At 35.2% G+C, this 12218-nt stretch overlaps 2 protein-coding genes and 1 pseudogene across 2 annotated transcripts; all 3 read left to right on the forward strand.

Annotated features, from left to right (window-relative positions):
• The first annotated feature begins 423 nt into the window (after positions 1–423).
• Positions 424–3694, forward strand: LOC110727923 (annotated as a pseudogene).
• A 1038-nt stretch (positions 3695–4732) lies between these two features.
• On the forward strand, positions 4733–6002 carry LOC110727640 (F-box protein CPR30-like). Its single transcript, XM_021907218.1, has 2 exons — positions 4733–5637; positions 5804–6002. The coding sequence occupies exons 1-2, from the start codon at positions 4733–4735 to the stop codon at positions 6000–6002; spliced, it is 1104 nt and encodes a 367-aa protein (XP_021762910.1).
• Positions 6003–11055: 5053 nt separating this feature from the next.
• On the forward strand, positions 11056–11803 carry LOC110727759 (pectinesterase 1-like). The gene has a single exon (XM_021907336.1). The coding sequence runs from the start codon at positions 11146–11148 to the stop codon at positions 11668–11670; it is 525 nt and encodes a 174-aa protein (XP_021763028.1). The 5' UTR covers positions 11056–11145; the 3' UTR covers positions 11671–11803.
• The last annotated feature ends 415 nt before the right edge of the window (positions 11804–12218 follow it).

Consider the following 12218-nt stretch of genomic DNA (forward strand, 5'->3'; position numbering starts at 1 on the left):
ATTAGTGATTAGGCACTTAGGCTGTTAAGGTATCAATTAAGATTTGAATTAGGGATGTTACGTAAGTTGGTAGTCGCTTTGATGTGGAAATTGATAGTCTAGTTAGAGAAAATCCTCGTTCATCAGCCTTCATAAGAGGTTACGAGCGTCATTTTGCCCCCTTTACTAAGAGTAAAGTCGGCACAGTGAAATATGGGTGTTAACTTCAGACTAACGGCGTTAACTTACGAATTGAAATGCAAAAATGGCATTGAAGAACAACACTCCATTATCATCTTTCCCTTGTTCAATTCCTTCTCTTCTCCTCTCTTTCACTCTCCTCTGTACCCTTTTTGTTCATCTTTAATCGAACCCCAATTGGTCCAAAATTGATTGAATTCATCTTAAACCCTTAATTCTCGCTCGCTTTTCCTGGAAGCAACCACCACCTTCATCTGCAATCAATCTCGACCTCCATTGTTGATTCCCAAGATCTTTTGCTGCAATTCTCACTCTTCTTTCTGTAGAATTGTTCCTTTGACAGAATTTGAAGCGTCGCAAATTAGGAATTTCATTGCTAATAGGGTAGATTGGAGGATTCGAATTTGGTCAAATTTGGTACAATTACCTAGCAAAGCTCAACACTTTTCAGATCCGACGAAGCTCAGCTCAATGGATTGACGGCTCCTAAGATAAAATACCTACCCTTTGGGGTTAACATTGCCCTATATTTCTCACTTTTTCCTCAGGGTTTTCGTAAAATTTGGCGGCGGAGCCGCCGGAAACGGCCGATGAAATGGTGGGTCGGGGTTCCTGTATGTCTTGGTGTTGGGTTGTTGTCTGAGATGTTGGTAAAAATTTTGCCATTGTTATGTTGACAAGGAAGGATGAGGAAGAAGGGAAAACAGACGTTAACAGTTAACAGTTATGTGTCATGTCAGCTACAAAACATGAAAATATTAAAATATTGAAAGATGCTTGAATATTAACGAAAATGCCATCTTATGAACAAAAATCGTTCATAAGACATATGAACTGGGGGAAGCTCGTCTAGTTAACCCTATTTGTTGATATTGAGATGTAGCATATTTGTTTTGGACTTCTATTAACAGGGTTGAGTGTGACGGTGTGACCTACGTTTTAATTCTGTCCCTAATTGGGATTTAGATGTATTTAGTTGAAGTGTGTGTTCTTTGCTAATAGCCTAGGTTTTCTAGGGTGGCCGGTCCTGTGACTCATGTCCTGGTCTAGGGCGGGCTTGGTAAAGTTGTCAATTGCTACTGTCTGATTGGGATTCTCTCTCTCTCTCTCTGAATCATTCAGTTATTTGATGTTCGCATACTTGATTTTAATAAGAAATTTTGTTAAAAATTGTCTTTTGGGCTGATTTGAAGCCAAGAAGTTGTAAATTTTGTATAGTCGAGATGTGTTATTTTCCTGAAAAAAGTTGTAGTTTTTATTTGTTTACATGAATTTATGCGAGGTTATGTTATTTTCGTAATTCTTTGGTTTAGTTTGTGTAATTTTACTGATGGGATTTTTGTAAGCTTTTCTGGAGTTTTTTTAGATCAAATTTGAAGTGATTGATTTTTTAAAAATGATTTAATTTGATTTGCAGCCAAGAGTGAACGTTTTTGTGCAGTAGAAATGAGTTTAATCTCTCAAAATGCTGTTGTTAAGATTAAAGAGAAGAAAAAGGGTAAGCGGAGTGGTGATGAGGGTGAGGAGCCTTCCTTGATGGAAGATAGGGAGGAGATTTTAGAGAATGAAGGTTCTGATGTTGAAGCTGCTGTAAGTCATAAGAAAAGAAAGAAGAAGAATGATGCGGAGGAAAGGAAAATTCTTGCTGAGGAAGAATTGGAAATGCAGAAGTTGGGGATTTTTTTTGTTTGGTTCTCTTCATTCCCCTGTTAAATTTGGAAAGGAAGATGAAGATGAAGATGAAAAAGGTGTGTTGGATGTGGATGACTCTGCATTGTTTGTCTTGGACCGCTCTGGTAATAAAGATGTGTTGATTAATGAAGAAGATGGGGGTTATCAAGTGGGATCTGCTGATGAAGATGGTGATAAGCAAAGGAAGCCTGCTTGGATGGATGATGAGGAGGAAACTGTTGTTAATATTTCAAAGGTTAATAGGCTGAGGAAGCTGAGGAAGGAGAAAGATGAGACCATTATATCTGGTTCTGCGTATGTGTCAAGGTTGAGGGCTCACCATGCGAAACTAAATCCCTGGCACAGATTGGGCCAATCTTGATTCGAAGGTCAGAACATATGATTCCGATGAGGATTCTGAGGTAGAAAATGGGGCAGTGGTTGCTTCAGGGTATAAAAGTGTTGATGATATTCTTAAAACTAATGAAGAGCTTGTGGTGAAGAGGGGTGGAAAGCTTTCGCCTGGAATCCTTGAGTACTCGAGATTAGTAGACGCAAATGCAGAAGACCCTTCTAATGGCCCAATAAACTCTGTCCGGTTTCACAGAAATCATCAGTTACTCCTTGCTGCTGGATTAGACAGAAAGCTGAGGTTTTTTCAAATTGATGGCAAGAAAAATAAATGGAACAGCTCGTTCACTAGCATTTACTATAGCCTTTTTGGGAAATGAAGGTTACATCTTATTGGTATCTGCTAAAACAAAGGAACTGATTGGCACCCTTAAAATAAATGGAACAGCTCGTTCACTAGCATTTACTGATGACGGGCAGCAATTGTTGAGTTCTGGTAGTGATGGGCACGTCTACCACTGGGATTTAAGAACGAGAACTTGTCTCCATAAGGGTATGGACGAGGGCTCCATTAATGGCACTGCTCTTTGTACTGCTCCAGTAGGGAATCTATTTGCAGCTGGCTCATCGAGTGGAATAGTTAATGTTTACAACAGGGAGGAATTTTTGGGTGGTAAGAGAAAACCAATGAAAACACTTGAGCATCTCAGAACTGAAGCAAGTTTCATGAAATTCAACCATGATTCCCAGATATTAGCCATCTGTTCAACTATGCAGAAGAGCAGCCTAAAGCTGGTTCACATCCCTTCATTTACCGTCTTTTCTAACTGGCCTCCTGCAAACAAAACACTACATTATCCAAGATGTTTGGATTTTAGTCCTGCTGGTGGTTTCATGGCTGCAGGGAATGCAGCAGGAAAGGTTTTACTGTATAAGTTGCATCATTATCAGCAAGCATAATTTATCAGGAGTTCAGGACTGTTTGGATGTACTACTATAGTACTATCCTATTTTTCCAATTTTGCTCAAAGGAATAGCTTCTCTCTGGTTTTAAGATCAACAAATTGGAGTTAAGCTAGTGAGATTTTGTAAGTTTAGTCTTCGAGACTTTTGAGTTGCTGTTTTAGAACTTCCTTCGCCTATCAATTTAATCATGAGCTCAAACAAATTCATCATTCAAAGGTATTTCTAACAATTTTATTTGTTAAAACATATCTATTTATTTGTTTATGTCTGATAAGGTGCATGATTATCAGTCTGACACACATCACATTCTGTAGCTTGCTGGTAATGAATTATGCTGAAACTTAATTTTTTTTTTTTTTTTTTTTTAATTTCAGTGTAATCTGATGGAACCTTTACCAAGGACATAGTTCTAATTTTTAGTATTGAATCCAATCTATTATTCAGATGATTGCATAACGTATGAGATTATATGCTGTCATTCCTGCCAATGATTCTGTTTTACCATAAGGAATCATTGTGAAATTGATATTTGATGATTTTTAAAAAAAAAAAAATTTGAAATGGAAAGGAAAGGTAATGAAGATAAACTTTTTTTATTTTTTATTTTAACTATTCTTCTTTATTCATATAAGTTTTATTCATATAAGTAATACGTAGTATATACCATATCTAATTTGTATTTATTCAACTCTAACAAGTATACTCCGTATTTATCTGTTTTAGGATTCGTTTGATTCTTTCTTTAGCTCTCATCTTGTGTGTGGCTGACTTTACCGTGTGACCATTTATAAAAAAACAAAATAACCCCTAGAACACTAAGTAACCCTTGTAATATTAAGCAAGTGATCCCTATAACACACCAAGTAACTCCTTTAACCATGACCAAGTAAGTGAGTAACCCCTATCAAACTAACAAAGTAACCCCTATGATGGCTAGCCACACACACAGTGTAGCCAACCACGTATAAGAATTTGTATTCTTTATTTGTTTTCGTATTCTTTATGATATATTGATAAAAAGAATTAATAGCTAGTCTTTTGAAAATTGACAATGAAAAAGTCTTAACTATTATTTTTATTTGACTTTTGTATACATCTTATAGTACACCAGGGGTTACTTTTATTAAATTTAGGGTCACTTTTAAAATTTATTGAGTAACTATTATCAATAAAGTATAAATAATTCGTAACTTTTATTTATGTTACTATGTTAGCGTAACTTTTATTCATATTAAAGTAACTTTTGCTCATTTTAGGTTAACTTTATAATTGATGAATAATATTTTATTGTACGAACAAGCCTGCAGTTATCATATATTTTTCCTAAAGAAAAAAAATCATATCCTGTAGCCCAACTAATCCTACTACTTTTATTAGTTTATATAGTAGTTATCATATATTATACTCCGTATGGATTTTTTTTTTTTAATTTTTTTTTTAAACTTATCTTATATGATATGATATGATTAGTTGTTTCAATATACAAACACAGAAGATTCTTTTGAAAACCCTAACCCACGAAAATCTTCCCCAACCAACCGTAGCGTTTTACATCAGTAAAACCATGAACAAGAACAGTCCCAAAAAACAAGAGTTTGCACACATACTGAAATCTTTTTCTCTTCCAAACGAAATCATACAAGAAATATTTTACATATTGCCAGCTAAATCTGTTTTTCGTTTCAAGGCTGTTAACAAAGAATGGAATTCAATATTATCCAGCGAGCAGTTTATGCAGACACATTGTTCTCATCAACGCCGTCTTCACCGAGTAGCGGATGATCACCTAATCTTCTTAGAAAGTGACCAACTATACCTTGGAAGTTATAATAATCTTTTCAATCTGAAAGCAGCAGCCTCTGCGGAATTGGAAAATCCTCAGACTCCTCACAAGTGTCGTCGAGGTAAAAGCTGTTCAGCAAAACCTGAAATTCTTGGTTCTGGCAATGGGTTAGTATCCTTGAGTTTACGTGACTGTTATAATGAATTCATATTGTGGAATCCTGTAACGAAAAAGCACATCAGTATTTATCCGGAGGATTATAATTATTGTGACGGTCGTCTGCTGTCAGGGCTCTGCTATAATGCATCCTGTAATGAATACAGTGTAGTTTTAACTATTTATGATTATGCTAATTATGCTAGTTTTGATGGTAAGGCAAAAGTTTTCGTAGTGAATTTCAGGACAGGTAGAAGTAAACAGGTTGAAGAAGGCTTGTCATATAAAGTACTACATCATGTGAAACCTGAAGTAGGAACAGTTGTGTGCGGGGTGCCTCATTGGTTGTCTACTAACGAATTTGAGAGTTTGAGGGGATTACGAGAGGGGATTCTTTACTTTGATTTGGCTGATGGAGTGTTCAGGCAGATGGCACGGCCAGATCATGCTGGTGTTAAAGAGAAAGAAATAGTTGGTTTCGGGGCTTTGAATGGCCAACATCAACTTGGAATCGTACTCCGAGACAGCTGGTATGGTGATTTAGACCTCTGGGTTATGAGAGTATGGAAAATCAAAGTCTTGGACTATGATGTTCACCATATCTCTGTCTCTCACCGAGTTTGTAGAGCCTCCGATTTCAGTACGACTTTTCGGAATCATGCCCACTAGGGAACTTTTGATGACTGCTCTTGGCAGGTTTGATGATAAGGCAGTAATTATGGTAATGGCGCGTTATGGCAAAAGGAGGTGGAATATCTATCTTGTAGAAGAAGATTCTATGCCTTTGCAACTGCTTATGAACCTAGTCTTGTATCACCACCAGAGCCGGAAATTCAAGTTAAGTATCAGCATTGTCTTGTATCGCCAGTTTCACCACCACAGCCAGAGTTACTAGAGTAGTAAAAAGAGCTAGTTGAGTATGATCATGAGGAAAGTCTTGTGTCACCATCACAGCCAGAGATGCAAGATATAGAACAAAAGAGCTAGTTTGGTATGATTGCGAGCCTAGACTTTTATAACCACCACAGCTAGATAGAGAATCAAGATGTAAAGACAGAGGAGCTAGTTTGGTATGATCACGAGCCTAGTCTTGGTATGATCGTGAGCTTAGTCTTGGATAACCACCATGGCGAGAGATGCAAGATATACTGACAAAAGAGCTAGTTGAGTATGATCGCGAGCCTAATCACCACCACGGCAAGAGGTTCAGAATGTAAAGACAGAGGAGCTAGTTGAATACGGGTTTAGTGATGTTGCTTCACCACCACAACTAGAAAAAGAAGAGAGCAAGGTGAAGACAATGGAGCTAGTTGATTGTCCCAAACCAACCTATCGTATGACATTTTAATGGGTACCTTAACAAAGTAAAGTCATTGTTTCATATGGATTTAAATGTATCTCAAATAAGTTGGAAAAAGAAGAGAGCAAGGTGAAGACAGTGGAGCTAGTACTAAGCTTTTGTGAAATACATGCATGTTTGGCTTTTGATTTATGTTGAATGTTGGATCATGATAGTTGTGTCATTAATGATAATTTCATGATTTTGTAACTTAAAAATTTTCCTATTACTACTTGTAAAGCAACTCTGTTTACTTTTACTAGTTTTCATTTAATTGGTACAGAAATCCAGTTTATGAATACAATATATTTCAAAATTTTCATTAATGACCCAGGAGTGTTGTTTGGTTATGTTAATCTAAGGGCCCAAATGGGTTTCCTTCAAAAAAATAAAAATAAAAAAGGGCCCAAATGGGTTTGTTCTATTTTCTCATTTAAAATTTTGTTTTAATTGAAACTTGATTATACATAGAATTAGAAAGTTGTTTTTAGTTTGATTAAACTTACTAATAATTGGTTTATACATATCCCTAATAATAAGGTGAAATTATAAGCTTCAAACCAATGTTAGATTCAATAATTTTCTGACAAAATAGACTATTTTTCTCACCAATTGCATTAACATCCATTTTAAAAACTAACATCCTAATTATGGAAAATCATTGATGGCAAGCCTTGGACTTCTCTCTAAATTTCTCAAGTTAGCATACTTCATATATTACATATCCAATAATAATTAGATAGGCAACCTTCAAATTTGAAAAACTCATTCAATAAATTCTCAACAAAAAGAACCAAATTATTCCTTAGGAAAACATATCCATATAACATAACATGAAGCTTCAAGCTCTTTCATTCTTTCTTCTAACCCTCTTCACCATTTGCATAGCTAAGCATGTAAAACTTAATTATAACGTCGACGAAACCCAAACGAACGTCCCAAAGCTCACCCCACCTAGCGCCGCAGATGGCAAGGACGAGGTATTTAACATTGATGAAGCTTGCAAGGCTAGTACCGTGAGTGATAAGTGCACTTCCGTCCTTAAGTCCCTAGGAGGTGACAAAAAAGATGTGAAGCCTAGCAAATTCTCGGACAAAGTAGTAAAGCATGCCCAAAGCGAGTTTGGACACGCCTCTATAAAGGCACGCAAAGAAATGCGTGAAGATGATGCTAAAATCGAAGTTAAAAAGGCGTTGTCACATTGCGTGAAATTGTACCTAGACATGAACGATGAGTTAAGAGGGTTGTACGCCGTAGGGCTTAAATCTAGCAACTATGGCACGACCGCTGAGAAGTTTACTCACATGGCTCAATTTTACCCTAAGCATTGTGAAGATGAATTGACTAAGGCAGGGACTAGTGGCGAAAAGCTTGGTTTATACGAAAATTACAAGGATATTGAAGAACTTGGCAACATTGTTGATGTTGTTACTCGTTACGTTTCAGCCAATTCTAAGCAGAAGGCAGTTGGTGGTGGTAAAAAAAATTGAAGTAATGGTTAATGATATATTGGTTATTGATATAACAAATTGGATGAATAGTTATTTGTTTAGCTTAACTATCTTGTGAAATTAAATACCAAAGTCTTGTTTTCTTCGTATTCTCTTTCATTTGAGAGGGGGAAGGAGGGGATTGTAGTTTGCAATGTTTAAGAAATTAAGACTTGAACCGTTTATATACATATTTTTAAGAGAATTAGGTAGGTTTTGTACACATTGAAGGTATAATAATTATTTGTGAGCATTTACACTTTATAATTCGAAATCACGTACATTCATCATTTTTTTTTTGTGTCTAGATATTAAGATATAATCAACTAAATAATAGCTAGTTTGTATTTTACAACTAAATATCTTTTTTCCACATTGGTGTGATAAATATGTTTTCCTTTTTCTAAATATGTAGGTTTTATAAAATGACGTTTGAAAGATTTTGCTAGCGTGGTTAATCGGGCTAGAAGTAGGTATCCTACAATTAAGTTTCTCCAGAGTTAACTTCCTTAACACATCTATTTATTTTAAAACCATGCAAATAAATTGATTTGTTTCCAATAAAATCAAATGAAAAACCCCACATTATTGGCAACATTTTAATCCGCACAAACCCTTCTCGTTTAATTACGTCGGTCATTATCACAATCAAATTAATTCATCACAACATTAACAACGTACAAATTCTACCAAAGGTTTTAATTCAATTCTCTTCACGCCTTCACCCAAATCAACTATTTCAATAAGATCTAATTTGGTTTGGTTTTCATTTTCTAATCTACTTTATTCTGATTTGATGTATTGGTGTTAGAGAACTTTAATTCTAAAAAATATTATAAATCAATCAAATAACAATCAATAAATCACTATCAATAAATTGTTTATGTATTAGGGTTCAAATAACAATATGAAAACAACCATCATTAAAATAATTTGCAAAATTATTATTTCAAATTCTAATAAATAATATAACTAATATATAGGATCACTTTATCTCCTGGTTACTTATTGCCTCAAAATTTGAGTTGAGATATTACTTTTTATATTTTTAAAGTGAGTATTTGGATTAGTCATTTAGTGGCTTTGACTCATATAATTATTATCATGCAATAATTTGTTAGGTTAGTTACAAGTTTCACAATGTTATCCTTAAAATTTAGAAGAAAGATTAAGGCAAGATAAGTAGGAGAGTACAAGAACTATTAAAAGGGTTAATATTAAAGTAGGAAGACTTGTGTATGGTATGGCTAATTATGTGTGTATATTGAATGATTGAATGCCCATGACCTATATTTATAGGTGTGGATGGAGCTTGGATGAAATGACCGGAATTTCTATGGCCGGAATATTCCAGAAATTCCTCCATCATACTTGTATCCACGATGTTCTAGAAAATTCACGAACCTTGTATTATATTCTAATAGCATCCAATGTATAATGCTCTACAACATTCAAGTATGTAATATTGTTCTAGAGAAATCATGAACAACTGATCAAGTAAAGACTTTGCTTGATAATTCCGTAAGCTTCTAGAATATGCACAATACTCCGATCCACAAAAATAATGGGCCCATAAAATTTGGGCCATACCCAACAAAAGTTATTGACAAACATGTCTGATCAAACAAAGAGAGTAGTATCACAAGGAAGCGATGCAAATAGTAGCATGCAGTTCCTTGCAACATTACAAAGTGTAGTTCATCACAAAGTCATCTCTATCTAACATCAACCAACAACATGTAGGCTAACTTGGTAATTTAAAATTCCTACCTTAAATCCTTGAAGATCAGGTTCAAATCCTGCCAAGTTTAGGTACTTGGGGGAGGGAACTCGCTTACCTTCCACACAACTCCCAAGTGCCTAGCTAGCCCAAAAACTATAATGGTTAAGGTCTGATTGGTCAATAACTCAAGATCCTCTATATAATAATAATAATAATAATAATAATAATAATAATAATAATAATAATAATAATAATAATAATTAAATAAAAATTAAATAAAGTTACATAACAAATATTAGTATTGCACAAAATTTCATGAATTAATTAAGTAGTTGATCTTTAATACTTATCGTTTCAATTTAGTACTCCATATAATAATTTAATTAGTGAAAAAGAAGGGGCATGAGAAAGGCATTGTAAGTTAAAAAAAAAAATTACATTAATAAGGGTTATGTTTAGTTAAACTTTTCTTAAATACTTCGTATCTTATTATATTATTACTTGTTTCACTTCATATAAAAAATTGTTCAGATTAGAAATGAATAAGTTCAAACATACCATATTGTTTTTTGTGCGATTTTTCATTGCCAAATATCTATAATTTCATAGTAAAAAATTATGAAAATTACATATTTGAAAAACACACATTAATACAAATCTAATAATACACCATTTGATGTACTTCGTACGTTTTTCTTATGAACTGAAATAGCGTACATATAAGGTTAAAGTTCAATCAAATTAGGCATTCAGATTAGATCAAAAGAAATCAAAATAAATTATGATTAGAAAAAAATAAGTATGATTAGATCAAATAAGTCAAACTAAGGTGAACTGCTCTATAAAACAAGCGATGGCCAAGTCAAATAGAAATCGGTCTCCACTTGTATCGCACGAATATATAGGTCATTATATTAAAAAAAAATTAAAAAAAAAAACATCATTTACCAAAAAAAAAAAAAAAAATAAAATAAAAAATTGAAGTGTCTACTACGCCATGCTCAATTTAGGAAAATGATGCTACTAATTAGAAATGGATGAAATTATTGACCGATTGTATAAGCTTTATGCATTTTTAGTTTAAAGGACACAAACATACAAGTTTACAATCATAGTCCAAAGACTTAAAACACAAATTGTGTCCCTAAGGTGGTATTGGTGCAAGACAAGCAAACAACCTAAAATAAACCCATTCTTATAATAGCAAATTTCATAGCGATGACCCTTATATTTCTCCTCACCATTCCTTTTAAATACAATTTTACAAGATACACCAAATTTCTTCTCTTCAATCAAAATAACCAGCTAATAAACAACTTGCCTAAACTAAATTATTACCCTTAAATTATACCTAAGGCATAAACATACAACATCTTTGAAAACATTTAAACCAAATCATAACACCAAACAAAAAGAACTCGTACTAACACATAATGAAGCGCGTTTTCTTAATACAATTGGTTTGATCCTACAACAAAATGTAGCCATGGCCTTAAAAGTAAGAGGCGGTGTTCCTACCGCTAGCCCAACCAACAAAGGCAGCACACCGAATCCCCTCATCGAAAAGGCGTGTGCTAACGCACAATACAAAGATTCATGCACCCAAACCCTAAAGTCACAACCAGAGAGTGAAACGGCTGACATGAAGAAATTGGCATTTTTGTCCCTAAACAAGACTAAGTCTCTAGGGTCAGAAATTGCTACATGGGTTGGTGACAAGCTTGAGGACCAAGAGTCGATGGGGCCTGGGATCGAGCAAGCCTTGACCGATTGCAACGATCAGTACACCGATGCAATGGCTCAACTCGAGGACTCGTTGGTGGCCTTCTTCTCTAATGCTTATAAAGATGTTAACACTTGGATGACAACCGTGATGAATAACGCAAATAGTTGTGAAGATAGCCTTCAAAAGGGAAATGCAGTTGATATTATGGGTGACAAGAATAAGGTGTTTGCGCAACATTGTTCTAATGCTTTGGCTGTTGTTAATGCTTTGGCTCAGAAACAGTAAAAACGTACATGAATATTTTATGGTTAGAACTTTTTTTATTTTATTTTCATCTTTGTTGTGTTGTACTGTTGTGTCGTGTCGTGTTGAGTGTGTATGTTTTGGCAATGTGGTAAATATGTTACCGAATAACATTAGTTTGTAATAGATTTATGAATTTCTTAGTGAAACGCTAAACATCGCCCACAAATTACCACATAAAGCCCACAAATATGTTATGATTTGACCATTATGCCCTTTTGCTAAAATTGAGATAATCTCGGTGTAAAAAATGTGGAGCCGTATTGGCTCGTCGGGGGAGACCGGATGGCAGGCCGGAGATGCGGGGGACGCCGGAGGTACGTCGTCGTCGACGGAAAAACGAGGTAAGTGACCGCTAAAATTCACGGTTTACCGTCGTAGTGGCTACGGCGCCTAGGGTGGACGCCCAAACCGTAGCCTGGACGTCCAAGCCGGACGCCAGAACCACCAGAGTGGCGTCCAGGCTAGACGCCCAGACCACCAGAGTGGCGTCCAGCCCAGACGCCCGGACCACCAGACTGGCGTCCTGG

The sequence above is a fragment of the Chenopodium quinoa genome, unplaced genomic scaffold (genome assembly GCF_001683475.1).
Source record: "Chenopodium quinoa cultivar QQ74 unplaced genomic scaffold, ASM168347v1, whole genome shotgun sequence".
Lineage (NCBI taxonomy): Eukaryota > Viridiplantae > Streptophyta > Magnoliopsida > Caryophyllales > Amaranthaceae > Chenopodium > Chenopodium quinoa.